The 24,912-nt window shown below is 37.9% G+C and overlaps 1 protein-coding gene across 1 annotated transcript in view; it reads left to right on the top strand.

Annotated features, from left to right (window-relative positions):
• The window catches only part of LOC140140515 (epithelial cell-transforming sequence 2 oncogene-like), a 38,124-nt gene that overhangs the window by 5,821 nt on the left and 7,391 nt on the right, over positions 1 to 24,912 (top strand). Inside the window, exons 4-17 of the mRNA XM_072162274.1 lie at positions 1,095 to 1,232; positions 7,108 to 7,189; positions 7,554 to 7,774; positions 9,160 to 9,299; positions 9,888 to 10,011; positions 10,576 to 10,691; positions 11,174 to 11,352; positions 11,632 to 11,763; positions 15,364 to 15,459; positions 17,676 to 17,861; positions 19,485 to 19,588; positions 21,425 to 21,556; positions 23,227 to 23,403; positions 24,402 to 24,607. Coding sequence (XP_072018375.1) covers positions 1,095 to 1,232; positions 7,108 to 7,189; positions 7,554 to 7,774; positions 9,160 to 9,299; positions 9,888 to 10,011; positions 10,576 to 10,691; positions 11,174 to 11,352; positions 11,632 to 11,763; positions 15,364 to 15,459; positions 17,676 to 17,861; positions 19,485 to 19,588; positions 21,425 to 21,556; positions 23,227 to 23,403; positions 24,402 to 24,607 — 2,033 coding nt within the window. The remainder of the gene's footprint in view (positions 1 to 1,094; positions 1,233 to 7,107; positions 7,190 to 7,553; positions 7,775 to 9,159; positions 9,300 to 9,887; positions 10,012 to 10,575; positions 10,692 to 11,173; positions 11,353 to 11,631; positions 11,764 to 15,363; positions 15,460 to 17,675; positions 17,862 to 19,484; positions 19,589 to 21,424; positions 21,557 to 23,226; positions 23,404 to 24,401; positions 24,608 to 24,912) is intronic.

The raw sequence follows: 24,912 nt of genomic DNA, 5'->3' as shown, positions 1-24,912 counted from the left end.
TAAAGTCGGCATTTTCCATTCTGAGATACAATCAAAAACAGTATATGGATTTCCATGTAAATATATTAGGAATTTGACCTTTGATAAACCATAACTTCACTTCCAGATGTCTGATGAAGCTGTTGAGGTGTCATTTTAAAGCTGAAAGTGCATTCTTTCAAAATCTGTAATAAACAGAAAATGGTCTAGGGCCGACTTTACTAACACTTTGTGGTGGATGGTCACAAATATGATGCGGTCAAGCTAAATGAGTCTGATGTCGATCAAAATCATAATTTAGTTTTTAATTTCATTACATGAGCCATTCTCAGAGCTTTATTTTGCTGAAAACCCCATCATAATTAGACTTCCTGGTTCCAGAGATATGGTCATTTTAGCGTTGTTCAAAACAATAAAATACAAAGGAAGTTGAGTACCGGTACTTTTGTTGCCTATATATCTCAAAATCAAAATTCCCGACATCCGACTAATTTTGTTTGATCGCATCACAAATGATCATTATATTTGTTGCTGTTCTGTCAAAAACTTTGTAACTCCAACTTTTTTGGAAAATAACTTTTTGTATATATTTTGTTGCTACATTATGCAAGTTGTATTAATGTTTTATTTGGATCGGCTAATCACAAAGCAGGAAAGTTTTTACCAATATACCGGTACAAGGTTTTGAAATTACACATTTCTTACATGTTGACCATATGCACAGCCATGTGTGCATCACAATTTCATGAAATTAATGCAGCTATAGGTGTTAAAATCTATAAGTGTACATCGATATCAAAATGCACTTGTTGGCAGATACATGTGTCTCGATCTTTTTACACAACAGCTAGAAATAAATACCATACTGATCTTAAGTGGAGGTCACTTCAAATCATCTGGTTTAGAATGTTCTCTGTATTCCTAAACCACTTGGTGACTTGGGGATGATTTGAAGTGACCTCCACTTGAGATCAGTCTGGTATTTATTCCTAGCTATTATGTAAAAACAGGCACATGTAGGAGCCGACAAGGGCATCATTTTGATATGGATTTACACTTAGTATTATCAATATCTTTATCAATGTAAAGGTAAACCTTTATTTTGTGTTTTGCAGGATGAATTATGGATGCCAAAGTGTGTGCGATTAGGGTGGTTGTTGCCTTACGTTCCACAAGACAAAGAGTATGGAGCCTGGAAAGCACATTATATCAAGTGCCTTAGATCACTCAATGTTGAGCGTCATGAACAACAGGTAAAATACTCATCAATATTTGAAGAGCCTGCACAAACACATGTTTCTGATTTACCTGTGCGATATTGCAATGGGTTGTAATGCTATAGTATAGTAATTTCAGTTGGATGTACCATTACAAAGCAAACAGAAGATGGATGCTCAGTAACAATACTGTGTGAGACCTTTGGTTCCCAAATGAGAACAATAGTCTGCATATTGTTAAGCAGTATTGTTGTGGTAAATAATGGCTTGTTGATGGTACAACTCCTGTTGCTAATGTCAATCTTATGAAAGTAATGTGATTGTATCACACAAGTAAATGAACTACATGTGTTGTGGACTTAACATGGTTTGGAAACAAGCTCTTCATTTGTAAACACCAAGGTGGAATGGAGTAATTTAGGGCTCATTTCAATTGCTCAGTGCCAGAAGTGTGTTAGTGCAATAGCTGCTCTGTGAACATATGGCAATTTACACACAGTATATTGTACTCATTTACACATGGCAGCTATTGCACTAACCCACTTCTGGCACTGAGCAATCGATTTGTTGTCCAGAAAAAGGGGAAGGGTACAGTTGTTTAATTTGGGCAAGAAGAAGAGAAAAATAAAATTTAAAAAATGAGAAATTTTTTGAAAAAGAAGGAACAAAACATTTTTCTTCAAAAATAAAAGTGAATTCCCCTATTTCCCCCACCTGCAAATATTGATCAATTGCGTGCACATAGGGGGACGAGCCCGGTGTTGTCACTTCCTATTCAAAGGCGTAACGCATGATCGTTCCCAAAGTCAAAAATACCCCCCTATTTTGCGCGGTTCAAGAACATTTTCAGCATTTGTTACCCTATTTTACACAAAAGCGGGTACAAATTAGCCTTAAAATTACCCCTATATTTTGCATTTCAAGTACACTTTTACAAAAGCACCCCTTTTTTAACATTTCTAGAACACATACCAAAGAACACAGCGGCCAAACTGGGAAGTGAGTTCCTGAATATTACTTGCAAGAAATGCAAGAAATGGTATAATGATTTTTTATTAACCACCTAATGCTATGTCTCCTAAAGGTATTTAGTTAACTATTAATTAAAAGCTCTTTTGGTGCAAAAGAATAAGCATACAAGAAGGTTTCCCAACCCAATTTACTTCCGACTTTCGCACCATGCATGCACATTAAAGTAATATTTAATAGGGCTACAAGATGCTTTGCGAAATAATTTTCTTCTGACTTGCAGATTTTTCATGCATATTATTATTTTTATTAACCACCTAATGCTATGTCTTCTAAAGGTATTTAGTTAACTATTTAGCTCTTTTGGTGCAAAAGAATAAGCATACAAGGAGGTTTCCCACCCCCATTTACTTCCGACTTTCGCACCATGCATGCACATTAAAGAAATATTTAATAGGCCTACAAGATGCTTTCCGAAATAATTTTCTTCTGACTTGCAGATTTTTCATGCATATTATTATTTTTTATTAACCACCTAATGCTATGTCTTCTAAAGGTATTTAGTTAACTATTTAGCTCTTTTGGTGCAAAAGAATAAGCCTACAAGAAGGTTTCGACCTCCTTTACTTCCGACTTTCATACGATGCATGCACATTAAAAGAAATATTTATAGGCCTGCAAGATGGTTTCCGAAATAATTTTCTCCTGACTTTTCTTTTCATGCACATTAATATTTTTTATTAAGCATCTTCATCTAACTGCTACACATGCTGTGTCTTCTGGAGGTATATAGTTAACTATTTATGTCTGCAAAAGATATAGCCTGCAAGATGCTTTCCAACATTGTTTTCTCAATGGTGCACGCAGTGGCACATTAATATTTTTAATATTTTTCTTTAACCATGCATAGACAACTGCCCAGTACAGTCTTCTAATTAACATTGGCATTAAACTGTTTAATTTTTTTTTGAAAACATAATTAATTTTTAACTGTGCATCACATATATCCGAAAATCAGCTTGATCAGTCCTGTAATTAAGGAAATATGACAACTTTAAGATGGCCGCTTTCCATGTAAAGTATAGCAAAGTAGCACTTTCAATGAGTGATAACTCATAAAGGAAGCATCTTTCTGTATTGATTTATTACTTTGATGGAATGGTTCTTTGGTATTGCTAAATTTGATTACACATTTGTAAGGTGGGCCCCTGGACCCCGGCCGGTACGTGCTCGGTCGCACAAGTGCTCCCTCACAATTATGTGTTCTACTTTTGGGGTTTCTGGGGTTGGCAGGTATGCAAAAGGTACATATTTAAAACATACGGTTTTAGGGTGCAAAATACGGATTTTTGTTCTTCTGAGTACGGAAATCTGGATTTCAAAGTTGGCATGTCAATAGTTTTGAGACACATAATGAGCCAAGCGACATCCGACTAAGGCTACTAGGCCCATGAGGTCATCTGCTTTTAGACTGCTTCCATAAGTGAAAATGACTCATATCCGTTCAACACATATATGGTCATTTTCACGGTAAAGGGTGTAACTTTTGATTTTTAGGGTCAAAATTTCAAACCACTTCAATATGTTTCTGTTTACTGTAATCATGCATAGAAGCAACTTAAATTCCAGTAAAATAGTGTTTCAAGGCTTAAACCTTTTGCTTTCTGATAAAAAAAATTGACATTTCCATAACATTTTGGTTAAAATCTAAGAAAAAATGTATTTTACATAAGCTCAGAAAATTATGACATGAAAGCTGGAATACATGTGAAATCCCATTCCAAAGTAAGTCAACAGATATAAGTTAAATTTTATACCATGTTTTGCTATGTTTGTAATTGCAATTTTGAAAATTTTTAACATCAAGGGTCATTTGCAATGGAAATTTCCCAACCTTAAACATATTTTTTAAGTTTTAATTGGGTTCCTAAAATAATTTAAATGTCTAACTTCATGTACAAATACTACTTGATGAAAGGAACCTCCCAGCCAAGTTTCACAGAAATTGGAGTTATTTTTTAGAATTGGCAATTCAAGCGGTTTGTGTTTCGGAGGCTTCAGTTACAGGTGATCATAAAAGTAAAATATTTGGCTAACTACTACAAGTTGACATGAAAAATAGGTAAAAAATATCACAATTACCAATTTTCATGCTTTGCTTCTAAGTATTGAATTTCAGTTGTGACAAAAATTAAATTATCACAGCAAGTCATTTTTTTTTTGTTTGGAGGCTTCATGTTTACAATGGTTAAACATGGCAGAAGTAGTTTTTTGAAAACAACACTGTTGGGATCATCTAAGCTGTTATTTTCTTGTGTGTATTGAATCAATGATTCTATGCGGCAGATATTGCAGATTTATAACATGATAATTTTTTCACCCATTTGTTAAGTATGGTGTTATTTGCATGTGAAGCCTCCGAAACGGGCTTTCTTGGATATCAGTATATTTTTCAAGCATTAACCATAATATCAATTTTTTTTTAAATTTATGACATTCTGCACATATCATGCAACAATTACAATGCAGATATCAATATGGAACATACCAATTTAGATATGCATAGATGATAATTAAGTTTACTGTTGTTTCGGAGGCTTCATTTGTTTCGGAGGCTTCAATTGTTAACGGAAAGTTTGTATTGGGTCCCATTTTCAAACGGTGATATATATCTCCATGATTTAAAAACAAGTGACTTGAGGATCTACTTTGCTACATTTTGATAAATAGATTGGATGAGCTCTTTTATTTATATTTGCCCAAGCTTGCTGAACAGTTTGTTTGGAGGCTTCAAAAAGTTAACGGAAAATCGGCTCTTTGAAGTCAAGATTTTATAAAAATTTTAAAAGCTTGCAAATCAACTAATTTTTGTTACCCATTTCAAGTTAAGATATCAACTGTTATGAATCAAGAAGAAGTGAAGAAATAACCAAGAATTATGAACCAAAGCTATACCCACAAAGTTTGTTAACAATTGTTAACGGAAAATGAAGCCTCCGAAACTACAAATATCGAAGTCCGGTTCTCAAAAATACAGGGCTGTTCACAATTAAATCTAATGTGGCAGTGTTTACTGAACATATGACCGTACTTTCAGGATAAGAAAAATTATCCATGAACTAACTGAAGAAAACACAGGGTTTTACAAAAATGTTACTGTTTTTACAGTTTTTCAAAATGGCAATATTAGGTACATTTAAGCCTGCTAAAACTGAACGCAGTAACTCCCGAAGATGATTATGCTACCCAAGGTAGCTGCTAACTAGATGACTTATGTGGCCAAAAATCATGGAATTCTGTGGCTTTATTAGAAAACTACGGATCAAAATGTTAAAAATCCAAAGTTACACCCTTTACCGTGAAAATGACCATATTCAAGTGCAAGGAACCAAATCTGGCTTCTTTAGACTAAATAAATTACGGGAGATATTCATCATTTTCTACCCTGGTATTCAAAGATTTTCATCTTAATATCAAATTGTGCATAGCACATTCACATGTATCGATCCCGGGTATTGATTTTAGTATCTCTGATGTACCCCCGGGGATGTACCAAGTAATTATTAGCCAGGCAATGTCAGTGTGCTCCAGGGGCGGGGTTAAGGCCAGTGTAATGGGAGAGAACATGGACCTTTTCGAGCATCATTATTTCTGAATTGTATGTCAAAAGTATATAAAACTATACATTTTTGGAAAGGAAATGAGTCAAGGAATCCCATGGTGACGTCAGATTTGTTCAAAAATCTTGAGTTTATGAAAAAATCACAAAAATTCACTTTTTTACCCCAATTTTTTTGTGACAACTTAGAAAAAAATCCGTTCGGAGTAAAAAAAAATCAGTTAGCTTTTCATAAAGAAGAGACATTAACTTAGGGAAGGTTTTTTATTTTTTTTAAATTCGTCTCTTTTTTTTTTTTTTTAAAAAACATGTGAAAAAAACCTGATTTTGTCACTCTATTAAGCTAAAAACTGCACAGAATGGTGTATATTTTTGTTTAAAACAAATATTTTGAAAAAATGAGAAAACCTTCCCTAGGCTTTGATGTACTCTAAACGATAGTGCAAAAAGTTTACCTTTTGCTTGCATATTTTTTGAGTTATCTTGTCACAAAAATCGTGCAATATTGTAAAAAGTGAACTCTGAGAAATCGATGTTTTAGTAAAAAAATGTCAAAATTATGCACAAAACGTCCGTATATTTTAAACCGGTAAGACTTTCACGCTTGTAAAAGCTGTATCTGGTGCATGGTCTAAATATGCATCTTTTTGCACCAATAAATCTATAATGTCTGCTTTCAGTGCGCCAAAATTCTAAATAATTAAAAAAATCTAAGTGGCATTTTGACTGCAAATTTTTGTTTTGTTTACACGACATTTGCTGGCGTGAACAACAAACCGAATGCGCCTAGACTGCGTTGGACATACGCGTAGAGTTGTGCCGCGTCACGCTAAGCGAATCGCGCACGTAATCAAAATATTTCGCATTCGCACATTTCTGACTCATTATTTCACGCCAATTTACTAAACTGTCTTGAGCCATGTGACTTTTTAGAGTTGAAAAGAGTGAAACAAATCAAGCAAAAATACGAGTAAATATTAGCAAGTTGTATTTTATCAGTTTCAAGTGAAAGAATACATCTTAGTGTTGATAAATATCAAGAAATCTCAAATTCGGGCGTGAACGAATGTGTCTTCCATTACTCTGGCCTTAAATGTTTGGAATGAGAGTATTTTCTATATCCGAAAAGTACATACTGGCTTGCATATCAAAGAAGAGGATTATGTAAGAAATCTTAAGGCAGCTTTCAATTTGTATTCACTATATGTGATATCTTTCTGATATATATGAACAATGGAGAGATGAAATAGCTGCTTTTTATACTAATCAAGTTTTTGTGTGCTTAATTGGTATGCTCGCTTTTGATTTGTCATCAATTTGTAGGATACCTATGGCCTATTAGGCGATGGCCAGAAAAACAAATCAAAGAAGAAAGACAGAGATGATTATGTTGTGAAAGCAAAAAGTAAGTAATCTTAAGGCATCTTTCAATTTATATACCCTGCTATGTAATAAAGACTTCACGAAAAAGTAACTCAGTCATTTCAAATACACCTATATCAGAACAATATTTTAGGGAGTACAGCTTTTAAGGTCTACTGCACTCAGCCATGCTTTGCTGTCTTCGATAACATATTGTATCGACGAGGTACCTGGCTTTTATATTTTATCAAAGCCCAAACCCATAAAAGCCTGTAGATTGAAAGAAATTGGGCGAATCAAATTCTGTGTACTTACACCACTTTTTTTTCTATGTTAAATTATTGTGAATAATTATTTACCACTAAGTATGAATATCCTCTTATACACATATATATCTTTTATTACAGTGCTACCATGGTTAGACCCCGATTCCACCCCTACAGACTTACAGAGAGGATACGAAGCTATGGCAGCATTCCAAAATCCTAACGCACCAACCCTACATGGCTCCGCCTACTATATGCAAATGAGCAATGTGAAAAGACATCAGAGATCATGGACAGAGCCGACAAGAGCATTTGAGTATGGGCTTGGATCTACAGGACGGAAGGGTCAACATAGAGCACAGGTAGGTGACGTTATGGTTTGTCTGAATACCGTATTTATTCGCTATTTTAAAGTTCTTTGTCAAGACCAAAGGAAATACTTACGTTTTTCTGTTGACAGTTTCGCCAGAAACTTTCCGGCTTTCTCAAAGCAATTGATGTTGTTATTGATCCATCTGGCCGGGACTCTCACTCCAAGCAGATGGATTTCTGGCGAACCTGTCAGCAGAAAAACTTACGTTTTTCCTTTTGGTCTTGACAAAAGACTTTAAATAGCTATAATCAACAGACCTGATGAACCTCTTCAGTCACCATATTTATTCCATTAAACACCCGTGCACTTATATATGCGCCCACCCAGTAACTTGACAAAAAACAAACTGTGATATTTTTACATTAACTACCCATGCAAATCTGCATCATGGTCTGAAATATATGTGACATGATCAAGGGAATGAGTCGCATGTCGACCCTGGTCGAAAACAAGTTTTACATATGTTTCTAAAGAGGACATTTAGAGCTTTCAGAAACTGAAAACCCCATGTTGATACGACTTTTCATTACGAAGTTAATGTCAATTTATCAATCACTGAAAACAATATAAGACAAAAGAATTTTAACACTTTCTTTGCCAATATCTCAAAATCAATATTAGCGACATCCGACTCATTCCCCTTGATTGTGTCACATATGGCACACTGATGATGATGGATGAATAGTTTGGGCCATTTTTTGCAGATGTAATTATGTTAACAATATAAAAAATAAGAGGCCCACTCAAAGTGACACAAAGCGCCCTGGGCAGTTAATGGAATGAATACAGTACTTAGTCATTTCCCTCTGATGTCACTTAAAGCCATAATGTATGATTTTGGTCAAACTTTAATTTAAAATCACATTTTTTGACCAAAATGGATTCTGAAAACATAATAATGATAAAATTGGATGTTTTTTTTCAACCAATACAAAAGTTATCGGTATCGCTATGAGTTTTAAGAGTCCAATATTTTAAAACTCATAGCTCGACCAATAAATGGGCTATTCCAGTTGAAATCAATTTTACCCCTATGGAAGATTTTGAAAATATCTTCCACAGGGGGAGTATGTTTTTCAAATGTAATGGTCAGGGTTAATCATTTTGAAACTCACACTCCCCTGTATTATGGCTTTACCTATATCTTCCACGCCTGGAGTGAGTATTTTAAAATGGAAGTTACCCAATTGTCTATTCTATTCAAAGCTCATACTCCCACTGTAGAAGACTTTGGCCAAATCTTCCACATGGGGTAGTGTGGATTTTAAATGGAATAGCCCAATGTGTGTATTTTTTATCAAGTATCAGTTTATAGTCATCTTGGGTTTGTCCGTATGTGGCAATCACAATGTCTTTGTATTCCTCTATTTTCAGGCAGATGATCTGAATAGCACAGGAGGCAGATCCAAGCTGTCGCTAACAGCCAGTTTAGATATGGAGACAGACCATGACCCATTAGCAAGTACTCTAGAGCCAAAAGTGGTGTCTCCACTCAGAAAACCAGTCACAAGGCGGTGAGTGTTGTCATAGCAACTTGTTGGTTATGTATATTAATGACTATATGGAGCCAAACGTTTTGACTCCTGAAGGCATGCTCAAGAAGGTGAAAATATTGGCTGTAAAGTATGTTTACAATTTCAGACAAGAACAAAAACATATGCAAGGAGTACCAGGATTCCTGCAGTCCTTGAAAATCCTTGAATTTGAAAATACCATGTCAAGGCCTTGAAAGTCCTGGAAAGCATAATTTTGACAAAATTTGGGGAGTGGAGAGGAGCTGTTGAGAGCTGCATCATGATTTTTGTGTTATGGTAAAAGTCCTTGAAAATCATGCTTTTGGACCTTGAAAGTCCTTGAATTTTAAAAGGCTTCAAGGTGCAGGAACCCTGGGAGTTCACCGGGCACTTTTGCCGCCCCAACTGGCATCATCAACAGATATTATTGCTCTGAAAATTTGCTGCTGCTAGTGATGTATTTGAGATACTGATGCCTCTGATGACGTCATAAGAAAAAACATGGGGTCTTAAGCAACCAATACTATTTAAGATGGTTTGTGGAATTTCTCTTTGACATGCTACTTTGTTTTCTTTCATATTTTGCAGGAAAGATTTATCAGGAGGAGGATCGCATTACAAGCGCCATGTCATGTCTAACGTAACTCATAACAGTGTCGCAAATCATCAGAAAAGGGTGCTGCTTTTATCTTCACGTCTTCCGTCTGTACAGGTAACAGAATTACATTATCAACCAGGTTTTTTATGTACATGAAAAGCATACCAGACCAGCAGCGACAAATCTATTGGCTTGCATTAATGCTTATGATACTGAATACTTCATGTTCATACAGTGGGGTTGAAGTGTGGAATAAGTTGAGTAATGAAAAAGTTGTTTATTTTTTGGTTCACCCCATTTTGTGGAAGATTCAATTTGAAACTTTCTTAGAGGACATATTGAATTTAAATGGAGCTGCCTAATGTGTTTTATTGAGATATAGTATAGTATATTTGTGTGGTGGATTTGAAGAAAAAAAACAAATAACATGCAAAAACTGGCGATTTTACTAATGCGTGCGGGGGCTTTGAGACGATAAATTAAGATGGCCTGAGGCTATTCCACCTGGAATCCATACACCCCCTATGAAAGACATGATTTTCCACACAGGGAGTGTGTATTTCAATGGAATCGTGCACCCTTTTAGGTATAACCACATGAAATTTACACTCCCTGTGTGGGAGATTAATGTCATGTCTTCCATAGGGTAAAAACAAATTGCGTTTAAACTTTTTTCAGCTGTTACTTGCATCAGTCAGGAGTGATGTTCATGCTGTGCTCTATGATTATGATGGTGCTACCTTAGAAGGAATACAAGAAAAACTTCTAGAAACACTTGATGAGCAGGAAGTTCAGTAAGTATCATATTGTTCCAGATGTTGTCAGAGTTTACTGAATGCATAGAGACAGGCACACAGACAGATACTGAGAGAGACAGACAGGGACAGACAGATGAAATAGACAGATGGGACAGACAGACAGATAAATACAGACATGAAGACGCACAGGGAGATAAATTCAGACAGGAAAGAGAGACAGACAAACAGACAGACATTGAAAAGAATTATATAGAGAGTCATATCACTTGAACCCAATATTGATGTCAGGCTTGTACGTCCAATCAAAAAGTATTATTTAGTGTGGTACACGCTTGTAAGTTATTTAATACTGGTTCAGTTTATCCTGCCTCATTATGAATTTTGATAGGTCATTACTATCACTGTCAAAGTTCTTGTCAATTATTATTTACACATTTCCAACCAAACGTTCTGGGAGTAGATCGCATAAATTTTAGTCTAATCCTTTTTTCTGAATTGGTGTTGTTTATCAATTGTAGGAGCCTGGGCATTTTCACCAGTGGCATTGCAGAGATAGAACTCACACCCTATACATTCACCAATGTGCAGACAATAGATCACCCTGAAACCAAGCATTTCTGGGAGACTCTTTGTAGTCATCTAGCGTCAGCAGACTCAGGGGGCCGTGTTGATGTCTTTATCCCACTTGCTGCTACAGGTTAGTATATACATTCACCAATGTACAAACATTGGATCACCCTGAAACCAAGCATTTTTGGGAGACTCTTTGTAGTCATCTAGCGTCAGCAGACTCAGGGGGCCGTGTTGATGTCTTTGTCCCACTTGCTGCTACAGGTCAGTATATACATTCACTAATGTACAAACATTGAATCACCCTGAAACAAAGCATTTCTGGGAGACTCTTTGTAGTCATCTAGCGTCAGCAGACTCAGGGGGCCGTGTTGATGTCTTTGTCCCACTTGCTGCTACAGGTTAGTATATACATTCACCAATGTACAAACATTGGATCGCCCTGAAACCAAGCATTTTTGGGAGACTCTTTGTAGTCATCTAGTGTCAGCAGACTCAGGGGGCTGTGTTGATGTCTTTGTCCCACTTGGTGCTACAGGTTAGTACATACATTCACCAATGTACAAACATTGCATCACCCTGGAACCAAGCATTTCTGGGAGGCTATTTGCAGTCATCTAGCGTCAGCAGACTCAGGTGGCCATGTTGATGTCTTTGTCCCACTTGCTGCTACAGGTTAGTACATACAATCACTAATGTACAGACATTGGATCACACTGAAACCAAGCATTTTTGGGAGACTCTTTGCAGTCATCTAGCGTCAGCAGACTCAGGGGCCCGTGTTGATATCTTTGTCCCACTTGGTGCTACAGGTTAGTACATACATTCACCAATGTACAAACATTGGATCACCCTGAAACCAAGCATTTTGGGAGACTCTTTGTAGTCATCTAGTGTCAGCAGACTCAGGGGGCTGTGTTGATGTCTTTGTCCCACTTGCTGCTACAGGTTAGTACATACATTCACCAATGTACAAACATTGGATCACCCTGAAACCAAGCATTTTTGGGAGACTCTTTGTAGTCATCTAGTGTCAGCAGACTCAGGGGGCCATGTTGATGTCTTTGTCCCACTTGCTGCTACAGGTTAGTACATACATTCACCAATGTACAAACATTGGATCACCCTGAAACCAAGCATTTTGGGAGACTCTTTGTAGTCATCCAGCATCAGCAGACTCAGGGGGCCGTGTTGATGTCTTTGTCCCACTTGCTGCTACAGGTTAGTATATACATTCACCAATGTACAAACATTGAATCACCCTGAAACCAAGCATTTTTGGGAGACTCTTTGTAGTCATCTAGTGTCAGCAGACTCAGGGGGCTGTATTGATGTCTTTGTCCCACTTGCTGCTACAGGTTAGTACATACATTCACCAATGTACAAACATTGGATCACCCTGAAACCAAGCATTTTTGGGAGACTCTTTGTAGTCATCTAGTGTCAGCAGACTCAGGGGGCCATGTTGATGTCTTTGTCCTACTTGCTGCTACAGGTTAGTACATACATTCACCAATGTACAAACATTGGATCACCCTGAAACCAAGCATTTTTGGGAGACTCTTTGTAGTCATCTAGTGCCAGCAGACTCAGGGGGCCATGTTGATGTCTTTGTCCCACTTGCTGCTACAGGTTAGTACATACATTCACCAATGTACAAACATTGGATCACCCTGAAACCAAGCATTTTGGGAGACTCTTTGTAGTCATCCAGCATCAGCAGACTCAGGGGGCCGTGTTGATGTCTTTGTCCCACTTGCTGCTACAGGTTAGTACATACATTCACCAATGTACAAACATTGGATCGCCCTGAAACCAAGCATTTTTGGGAGACTCTTTGTAGTCATCTAGTGCCAGCAGACTCAGGGGGCAGTGTTGATGTCTTTGTCCCACTTGCTGCTACAGGTTAGTACATACATTCACCAATGTACAAACATTGGATCACCCTGGAACCAAGCATTTTTGGGAGACTCTTTGTAGTCATCTAGTGCCAGCAGACTCAGGGGGCAGTGTTGATGTCTTTGTCCCACTTGCTGCTACAGGTTAGTACATACATTCACCAATGTACAAACATTGGATCGCCCTGAAACCAAGCATTTTTGGGAGACTCTTTGTAGTCATCTAGTGTCAGCAGACTCAGGGGGCCGTGTTGATGTCTTTGTCCCACTTGCTGCTACAGGTTAGTACATACATTCACCAATGTACAAACATTGGATCACCCTGGAACCAAGCATTTTTGGGAGACTCTTTGTAGTCATCTAGTGTCAGCAGACTCAGGGGGCTGTATTGATGTCTTTGTCCCACTTGCTGCTACAGGTTAGTACATACATTCACCAATGTACAAACATTGGATCGCCCTGAAACCAAGCATTTTTGGGAGACTCTTTGTAGTCATCTAGTTTCAGCAGACTCAGGGGGCTGTGTTGATGTCTTTGTCCCACTTGCTGCTACAGGTTAGTACATACATTCACCAATGTACAAACATTGGATCACCCTGAAACCAAGCATTTTTGGGAGACTCTTTGTAGTCATCTAGTGCCAGCAGACTCAGGGGGCCATGTTGATGTCTTTGTCCCACTTGCTGCTACAGGTTAGTACATACATTCACCAATGTACAAACATTGGATCACCCTGAAACCAAGCATTTTTGGGAGACTCTTTGTAGTCATCCAGCATCAGCAGACTCAGGGGGCCGTGTTGATGTCTTTGTCCCACTTGCTGCTACAGGTTAGTATATACATTCACCAATGTACAAACATTGAATCACCCTGAAACCAAGCATTTCTGGGAGACTCTTTGTAGTCATCTAGCGTCAGCAGACTCAGGGGGCCATGTTGATGTCTTTGTCCCACTTGCTGCTACAGGTTAGTATATACATTCACCAATGTACAAACATTGGATCACCCTGAAACCAAGCATTTTTGGGAGACTCTTTGTAGTCATCTAGTGCCAGCAGACTCAGGGGGCCATGTTGATGTATTTGTCCCACTTGCTGCTACAGGTTAGTACATACATTCACCAATGTACAAACATTGAATCACCGTGAAACCAAGCATTTCTGGGAGACTCTTTGTAGTCATCTAGCGTCAGCAGACTCAGAGGGCCATGTTGATGTCTTTGTCCCACTTGCTGCTACAGGTTAGTATATACATTCACCAATGTACAAACATTGGATCACCCTGAAACCAAGCATTTTTGGGAGACTCTTTGAATCATCTAGCATCAGCAGACTCAGGGGGCCATGTTGATGTCTTTGTCCCACTTGCTGCTACAGGTTAGTATATACATTCACCAATGTACAAACATTGGATCACCCTGAAACCAAGCATTTTTGGGAGACTCTTTGGATTCATCTAGCACCATCAGATTTGGACAGTGTTCAGTGGCGTAGATTTCTTTTTGACATGGGGGGGGGGATGGAGTTGGAAAAAATTGAAGGGACATTGGGGACAGAATAAGTCTATGGTACAATTGCGCGCGAAAAATGTTACTATTTTGAAGCTAAACTGATGAAATATGGTGTAAAAGTCGAATAAATGTGTGCGAAAATGTGCACTTTTAGGGCTAAAATGGGCAAATGTGAGGTTAATTTGTTCAGAAACCCATTATCAGGCATTAACATGGGGGGGGGGGTGATTGTATGGACCATCCCCCCATTACTTGCTGCTACAGGTGCATAGACCTGAATTAACCCTAAGAGTACTAAATTTTGAGAGGCGACACTGTTATTGTTACTGACAACTGAGCGTTGACAAAATGTGATCCTCTATTGTCATGAATGAGGATGGCAGCGTGCCCAAAAACCTATTTTATAAAATCGTGTCCGCTTATGCCTTTTTTGCCATTTTCTCCTTTGCCTTAATTTGTTTTTGATTTGGAAATTTCTAATTTGAACTTGTTAACTTTCTTGTTGTTTCTGTACCATTATAAATTGACCAGTAACACCCAATTCTATGGGCCCGACTGACCCATATTTTATTTTGACCGCAAAAAATATGAGCAAAGCGAGGGAAAAATTATGATTTTGGTGCTTTTTAGAGTCATTTGCTCAAAAAAGAAAAATGCCCCACCGGCTGACCTATTAGAAAGCCTCCATCGCCTAAACCTTGTTTTATAATCTTTTTCCATGTGTGTTTAGACTCAGGTAGCAGTATGCTATGGCAGTTGGGTCGTCTTACTGGTATGAAATTTACATCACCGTTAACTACCTCAGCTTCGTCCAACTATGCACATAGTGAGTATTAAATCAAGAGATTGGCTTTCTCCTGATTCCACATAGAGCACCAATTTTGATATTGAAAAATATTATCCTCTGTTGCTAAAGGAAACATAGGTTAATCATTATCCTTTAGAACTAACTGGCAATTAAAAGGGCATTTTGTGATCCACAGCCTCATCCCCCCACTTTTCTCATTAAAATGTTGGAAACTTCTGGCTACATAATGTTTATGTACAAAAAATTTATTGCAGATTAGCAAAAATATCATATAAATAATAAATTCCAATTTTCTTAGCTTTATGTCTGTTATCCGGCTTAAAATTGTAAGGGGACATATCAGATAGTAAAATCTAACATTTTATGGAAAAGAAATACTAATCTATTTGTTCTGGAAATGTTACAATATGGCTTTAATGGGAAGGTTTAAAATGTAATTTTATTCAGACATTTAATGGAATTTACAGGTGCATTAAGGCAGCTGTGTACTCTCAGACATGCATGTAGTAAAAGTGCAATAACTTTGTAATTATTAGCGCAAGACATATAAAAGTATACATTTTTATAAGGGCAAGACATCAATAAATCTTAATATAAATACAGATTTGGGGTAAAAACAACAATTATGAAGAAAATCACAAAAAGTGAGTTTTTGGCAATATTTGTTAGGTACATCATAACAAAAAACACTAGCTCTTTCCAAAATATTTTATTTTGTTTTTAGCTCAATCTTGAGGCTCCATTCCAAAAACGTTTTTTTAATTTTTTTGATATCGGCCTTAGTTATTGAGATATTGACCATATCAGGCATCAAATTGAACTTTTTGAAATTCACAAACGCCTATTTGCACAAAATGATGCCTAAAATCGGAAATAGATCAAAATATAAAAAAATGAGAAAACCGTTTCTTGAGTCGATCATGCTTTTTACGATGATCATGTTTGCTTACCTACATTGTATAGATGCTGTATTTATTGAGTTATGGTGTACCTTAATCGTCATTTTACCGAGAAAATGAACATTGAAATAATGGCCGTTGAAGTTTAAAGTGATCATATTTTGCACTTTCATCGAATCTCACAGAAGAATGCGACAGTTTTTGTTTTTCTACCTTATATTACGGGAACATCGGGTTAATCCACAACCCCTTGAGAAGTTTAACTGAGCGAAATCCATTCATAACTTGATATTTAAATCGGGGAAAGAACTTGAAAAACCCACATTTTATCAGCTAAAAGGAACCATTTGACCACTAGGTTTTTGTGAAATCAGTGCTTCCATGGTGTTTCCATAAGATGCGCCGCAAGATGCAGATAAGCGTGGCGTATGCGTAAGCGTATTTGTGCGTTAACAAATTTCGCGACACGCAACGCGATGCGTTAGTTGCGCCAAGCGATGTACCCTGCTGGTACAACAAAGATTTTCTTTCCTTTTCAATTTAAAACACGAGTGGAATAGGAAAATAAAATCCTTAAAATATTACAGTTGGAGTTTACAAATCTGGATTTTTATTCCTTGTATTTATAAAAAACATAACAAAGTACAAACATATCAAAAAAACTCAATTTTGCGAAAGAAACAATGTCTAGAGTACACAGCCGCGTTAAAAGGCACTTACTATTGCACAGTGTCATCGCCCTGATATCTTCATGGCAGAAATCACCATGGTAGGTTGAATCCACAGCCACGCATGGCCATTTTGTTCTGACCTGTTTAATAGTTTTGAGACGCATAATGAGCCGAGGGACATCCGACTAAGGCTACTGACAATAGCCTGGTAACTGACCTCTCTGTGTGTGCGTGAGCATGTATATGGCATGAGGTCATCTGCTTTTAGACTGCCTCCACGAGCTGCGCTATAGTTCGGCACATCAGAATCTTTGTCAGTTTTTGAACTCAATACGCATGCTTCTTTCTCAATACGCAAGCTAACGACTATCATATCTTTTCAACACGTATGTTCAAGTGCAAGGAAAAAAATATGGCTTCTTTAGAATAAAAAAATTATGGGAGATATTCATTATTTTCTACCCCGGTATCCAAAGATTTATCGTCTGAATATCAAATCGTGCATAGCACATTCACGTGTATCAATCCCGTGTATTCATTTTAGTGTCTCTGCTGTACAATGTAATTATTAACCAGGCGATGTTAGTGTGTATCGTACCACCCACCTTTAAGAAATGGCAATATCTATCCATGATACATTATTATACTCATCATTTCTCTTCAGTTCTAGGAGAATGGCAGGGCCACAACAAGAGAGATCTTAACCCTGTATCAGAGTACTTCCAGCTTGATCGTCTTGAGGCATGGCTAGCTATGGCTGACAGAGTACAGGAGGCAACAATAAGATGCCAGGAATTCTTACGGCCATATTTCAAGCAGACGCAAGATCAGATATTGGCTGATATGTTAGGTAAGTGGCAGTGTTGGCATAATGAGTCCAGTCAAGTCAATGAGTGGTCGACTGGCCGGGTCACAAGTCCAGTCAAGTCAATGGGTGGCCGAGTCACAAGTCCAGTCAAGCCAATGGGTGGTCAAGTTACAAGTCCAGTCAACAGGTGGTCGAGTCACAAGTCCAGTCAAGTCAACGGGTTGTCCAGTCACAAGTCCAGTCAAGTCAAATCAATGGGTGGTCGAGGCACAAGTCCAGTCAAGTCAATGGGTGGCCGAGTCACAAGTCCAGTCAAGCCAATGGGTGGTCAAGTTACAAGTCCAGTCAACAGGTGGTCGAGTCACAAGTCCAGTCAAGTCAACGGGTTGTCCAGTCACAAGTCCAGTCAAGTCAAATCAATGGGTGGTCGAGGCACAAGTCCAGTCAAGTCAATGGGTGGCCGAGTCACAAGTCCAGTCAAGCCAATGGGTGGTCAAGTTACAAGTCCAGTCAACAGGTGGTCGAGTCACAAGTCCAGTCAAGTCAACGGGTGGTCAAGTTACAAGTCCAGTCAACAGGTGGTCGAGTCACAAGTCCAGTCAAGTCAACGGGTTGTCCAGTCACAAGTCCAGTCAAGTCAAATCAATGGGTGGTCGAGGCACAAGTCCAGTCAAGTCAATGGGTGGCCGACTGGCCGAGTCACAAGTCCAGTCAAGTCAATGAGTGGTCGAGTCACAAGTCCAGTCAAGCCAATGGGTGGTCAAGTTACAAGTCCAGTCAACAGGTGGTCGAGTCACAAGTCCAGTCAAGTCAACGGGTTGTCCAGTCACAAGTCACAAGTCCAGTCAAGTCAAATCAATGGGTGGTCGAGGCACAAGTAAAGTAAAGTCAACGGGTGATTGAGTCATAAGTCCAATCAAGTCAACGGGAGGTCGAGTCACAAGTAAAGTAAAGTCAATGGGTGGTCAAGTCACAAGTCCAGTCAAGTCAGCAGGTGGTCAAGTTACAATTAAAGTCAGGTCAACAGGTGGTCAAGTCACAAGTCCAGTCAAGTCAGCGGGTGGTCAAGTTACAATTAAAGTCAGGTCAACAGGTGGTCAAGTCACAAGTCACGCAAGTCAATGGGTGGTCGAGTCACAAGACCAGTCAAGTCAATGGGTGGCCGAGTCACAAGTCCAATCAAGTCAATGAGTGGTCGAGTCACAAGTCCAGTCAAGTCAACGGGTGGTCAAGTTACAATTAAAGTCAGGTCAACAGGTGGTCGAGTCACAAGTCACGCAAGTCAATGGGTGGTCGAGTCACAAGTAAAGTCAAGTCATTTACTATTTAGCTTGAGTTTTTTTAATCACGCAATTATACAGTTTGTTTAGAATTTGTTGTGATCATTAAAATTTCAGAACGCAATGGAAAATCAATATGCCCTTATCAACACTGCCTAGAAATGTTGCTTTTTGCCTTATAACAGTACCAACATCATCTGCCATTTTCTGCGATTCCTTTTCTCTGATTAAGGCACCATATTTACATGTTACGACCAATCACATACCGTGTTGAGTTTGATTGACAGCATCATCAGACGTGAACGAGTTTTTTTTTTATTTCTTATTTTTATTTTAGAACTACTTCATCACTACAATTTATTTTATTTTATTATTATTATTTCAGGAGAGCTCATCTTCAGTGCTTTACCCACAATGCATAGCCAATTTGAGCAAGTCACACCAGCTCTGATGCAAGCACTCTCTGCTTTGGAATCACAACCTGATGTGGTGAGTTATTGCTTTTTTGGATAATAAATACATACTTTTAAGATTTGCCTAAAATCTGATTCAGATTCCACATCACAGCGCGATGCAATGCTGCGGTGCTATAATAACTGAAATCGGAGCCAGGTTTTTACGAGCTCGGCGTTGAAAATGCTCATTGCGCGGTGGAAATTTCAGTCCGCGATGGATTTGGATTTTGTTCTGCGATATCGCAGCTGTGCACGGTTGTGATTGGCTGCTGGAAAATCAAGGTTGACAGAATGACCATAAAAGGAGATGCAGATCCCACATGCTTTTAAAACATCGCAACATCACGCGATGAAATTGAAATGTACATTTTCATGTATTGTACCGCGCTGCAATGAGGAGTCTGAATCGGACTTAATGGCGCACTTGGACTCTTTTGCTAGGGGTAAATAGAGAGCTCCCTCCTCTAAAATCCCAACAAGAATTAAGGTTCCATGCAGGTGTGAATTTTACAGGAGGGCACTTTTTAGATTTGCCTAAAATTCCACTTATGTCAAGAGAACCCATAGCGGCATTAGGCGAACCTTTACGGTATAACTTGTGGAGAGATGATTGGACATCAATGCACATGTGCTGAGATGTTGATGTGTCTTATTCTTAAACACTTGAGAATGCTCCTGCAATCTCATTGGTTCTTACCCGTGTGATATGACACGATATCACACGGGTCAGCGCGTGTGCATCAACGCGATACGCGTGCTTGCTATTTGAACCAATCGGAGACGCATAGCAACAACGGGACTGGTCAATTTTAAGCCCTAGGTAGTTCCTTATAAAATGTAGGATTTAATTTGATTAAAATTTGTAATACTTATGATATTTCTATTTGAATTGAAGTGTTTAAGAATGAGAATAAAGGTATTGTTTTTAGCAGCTGTCGTTGCATCTATCGTCTCATATAACACGGGCGACATCATTATTTTTTGGCGTAAAACAACTCGGCTTCCTTGTTGTTTTACTTAAATAATGATGTCGCCTGTGTTATATGAGACGATAGATGCACTCCAGTGGCTAAAACCAATACCTTTATTCTCTAATTCACAAATCCCATACAGGCACATCAATACAAAATAGACTGCTATCATCAGTCCAGTTATTGCTGAGAACTTTGTGGGGGGTCTCCATCCATGATGTGAATCCATGCTCTGCCAATGGCTATTCCATTTAAAATTCACACTACTCCTGTGGAAGATTTTGGAAATATCATCTACAGAGGGAGTATGAATTTCAAATGGAATAAACACATTAGGCAGCTCCATTTTAATATCATACACCCTGTGAGAAAAATTCAACTACAATTTGGAATGCAGTTTTAGCCTACATCGTTCACAAGAATGAAATTCTGTGATTTTTTATATTTTTTAACAAAAAACTCACTAAAATAGTCAGATAATACAAGCAATGTAAACTGACCAAATATGATGGACCATCCTATCCCTTTTTAACTCATGAAGTGTCTCGCACAGTTCATCCATTGGAGGTATCTGTGATCTAAAAATGGCTTGGTGCTACAAAATTTGACAACTATGTTGCCCTCTACAGTTGGTATAGCATAAAGGGATAGTTTCCAGTTATCAAGAGTTTGTCAGTATGTGAAAACCACAAATGAGCTTTTTCAGTTGAAATTCATACCCCCTATGGAAGTCATGACGTTAATCTTCCACACATGGAGTGTGAATTTCAAATGGGGTTACCTGAATGGATGACTCCATTTGAAATTGACACTCCTTGTGTGGAAAATTAAGTTCATGTCTTCCATAGGGGGTGTTTGGATTTCAACTGTAATAGCACAATAATATTTTCTCCTTACAGGAGGAGCCAGTCAACTTTTTAAGTAGAAAACTGATGGAATATTCAGGGGCAGCTAGTAATGGTGGACTTGAAAATGGTTTGCAGGACAGAGCATCTATGAAGAGTAGAAAAGAAAACGCTAATATCAAACAGGTATGTTAACCCCATGAGAACTACCTGTCAATTGGCCAAAAAGAAGTTTTCATTATCAATTGGACCAATCAGCAACATTGTTAGAATGATTTCACCACATAAAAAAGTTTGGGTGAATTATTTGCAAAGCTCCATTCTGATTGGTGATTAAAGTGAAGATATCATGTAATTGACCAATCAGAGGCAATGTTAGATCGGCAGGTAGTGCTCAGGGGGTTCAGGCAAAGCATCCAATCATATCCTCAATGCGATGAGGAAAACCGCAATGGGCTATTCCATTTAAATCCACGCTCCCCCATGGAGATTTTGGAAATATCTGCCACACACACCGACATCGCCTGGCTAATAATTATTTGGTGCAGCAGAGACATTAAAATGAATACACGGGATCCATACACGTGAATTGCTATGCACGATTTTGATATCAGACGAAAATCTTCGGATACTGGGTTACAAAATGATGAATATCTCCCGTAAATGAATTTTTTCTCAAGAAACCAGATGTGGTCTCATACACTGATAGTCGTTAGCGTGCGCTTTGAAAATTGGCCGTGCGCTTTGAAGTCAAAATTTGACCAAAACTCTCAATTTTATATTGCGTTGGTCCTATATGGACTACAGCGCGCAGCAGGCTATAGCGGCACTCACTCAAGTGGAGAGAGTATAACCATTGACCGCAATGTCGTATACAAGCTTGCTCACAGAGCGAAAAATCAATTACACCGTCTTGTCAGTAGCCTTAGTCAAGTCACTTCGCTAATAATATGCATCTCATAAGGTCAGAATAAAATGGTCATAGGTGGCTGTGGATTCAACCTACCATGGCGATTTCTACTATGAAGATATCGGGGCGATGTCACTGTGCCACAGGTTGAGTATGAATTATAAATGGAATGAACACTGCAGCTCCATTTGAAACTCACCCTGAAGATTCAGGTTGAATCTTTCTCAGAGGGTGTATGAAACTCTTGCTTTGCTTTGCAAAGGCCTTATGACTCGTTGCTTGAAAAGCACTTTTTGTGCATGTGTTTGCATGAAGGACCTCATTTTGGTAGCAAGATGGCGGATCCATGCAAAGGGTGCATAGCACTGTTCTCCCTTGTTGCCCAGAAAGCAAACATATTAAAAGACATAAACTAACAAAATACATCACAATTACTTTACAGATCTTAAAATAATTAGTTTAATTACTATAATAGACACATGTACAAATATTATTTATTTATTATTTATCTTGGACACAGTTTGTTTATGAGTGTTGTGACGATTGAGTTTCTTAACGCGGCAGTAAAACAGTGTGCCTTACATTTTGCACCTTCAAATACACAAACTGTCTCAAAGGTTAGGTTAAGGTCTTACTAATAGAAAAGTGTCTTTCCTAAAGGTACCATGTCAACAGTGCTTAGTAAAGGTGCTTTTTGCCTTGTAAAAGTACCATAATTTTCGCCATTTTCTGCGATTCCTTTTCTTTGACCGGCACCAGATGAATCAACCTTCCTTTAATGCACTACTAACCAATCAAGAGTCGTGACGAGTTTGACAGCGGCATGGGATGCAAACTAGTCTTTTTAATTCCGTCTTTGATTATAGGGGTAAATTTTGAGTTATAAAGGCAAAACAATCTAAAAACAAAAACGTTCTATCATCATTATTTATGTAACAAACCCCAGGCTCTCTCTGACTCAGAAGGAGGCATATCAGAAGAAATGGAAGATGGACTAGATGAAGATGAAGTCGTACCCTCCGTGCATCTGACAAAATTGTCAACGTCATCAAGTAAATCATCAGCTATTACCATGACAACTAAGAGACCAATGAGGAAACTGGCATTAAAAGTTGACTATCAGGTGATTTTATTAACTTTATATTGAAAGTGGTATGGTGATATGATCTAACAATGAGGGTTTTTTTGTCTGATGGTATTATTTAGAGGTTAATGACTGAGCATTGGTTGTCTTTTGGAGTGTGTGCCTTGAGGGGTGCAACCCTAAAGGATATTTTGAGGTCCAAGCAAAATGGACCTCAAGCGAAATGTATTGTGAAAAATCTTAAGGTATTGTGAAAAATCTCAAGGTATTGTGAAAAATCTCAAGGTATTGTGAAAAATCTTAAGGTATTGTGAAAAATCTCAAGGTATTGTGAAAAATCTCAAGGTATTGTGAAAAATCTCAAAGTATTGTGAAAAATCTCAAGGTATTGTGAAAAATCTCAAGGTATTGTGAAAAATCTCAAGGTATTGTGAAAAATCGTAAAAGATTTTTTACAATACCCGTAAAATAACAGATGAAAAGTCAATAACCTCATTCGTCACTGTCACTTTCAATTTGTTTGATTCCATTTGTATATACTATTGTATTTATTTACGCCATAAACACACCGACTCAGTTGTGGCTTGTGTGTGACATTTCTGAAAAGAGTGGTTTGTTGTGTAAATATTTGGTTAAAAAATCTATGTATAAGGTATCTAAAACAAATATTGACTGCCCTTTAGTCGTTGAATGGTCAAAACTATTGCTCCTTGTGATCTCAAAACCGTACTTTTTCCCCTCTGCCTCACCACTTTTTTCCCTCGGCCTCACTTTGGCAAAAATAGTATGGTTTTTAGATTATTTGGAGCAATAGTTTTGCATATTAACATTTTTAGATACTAATGATAGATTATTGATTTCATGCCTATAAATAAAAATAATTTGTTGAAAATTTTGCTCTGACAATTTATGAAAGTATTGATCTTTTTTGAGGAATCTCAGATATGAAAATGAAATGCACAAAGGAGTGTTGCTTTGTTTGTTTGATTTTATTTTTGTACCTTCAAACATAATTTTTATCTTATTATTAATTACAGTTAGGAGGTAGTGGACCAGATCGACGGAAAGCAGTCGCGCAACAACTTGTCCTATCGGAAGAGTCTTATTATCAGCAACTACGTGTTATCAGAGATGTGTACTACAAACCATTATTAGCTGCACTCAACTCTAACAATGCTATCATCAGTCTACATAATCTAAAGATGATCTTCACGGATGTGAATAACTTGGTGCCTGTTAGCAAGTGAGTTCAACTTTGCTTTAACCCCCTGAGCACTACCTGCTAATCTAACATTGCTTCTGATTGGTTAATTACGTGATATCTTCACTTTAATCACCAATCAGAATGGAGCTTTGCAAATAATTCACCCCAATTTTTTTGTATGGTGAAATTATTCTAACAATGTTGCTGATTGGTCCAATTGATAATGAAAATTTCTTTTTGACCAATAGGCAAGTAGTTAATCCATCTCATTACATCTACATCAAACATGGCTGAGTCGATCCTCTGTGGGAAAAAAATCACAGAATCGGAGGTACAACACGTAA

The sequence above is a fragment of the Amphiura filiformis genome, chromosome 19 (assembly GCF_039555335.1).
Source record: "Amphiura filiformis chromosome 19, Afil_fr2py, whole genome shotgun sequence".
NCBI lineage: Eukaryota > Metazoa > Echinodermata > Ophiuroidea > Amphilepidida > Amphiuridae > Amphiura > Amphiura filiformis.
The sequence above is the reverse complement of the archived record's forward strand: the minus strand, read 5'-3'. Positions and strand labels throughout refer to the sequence as shown.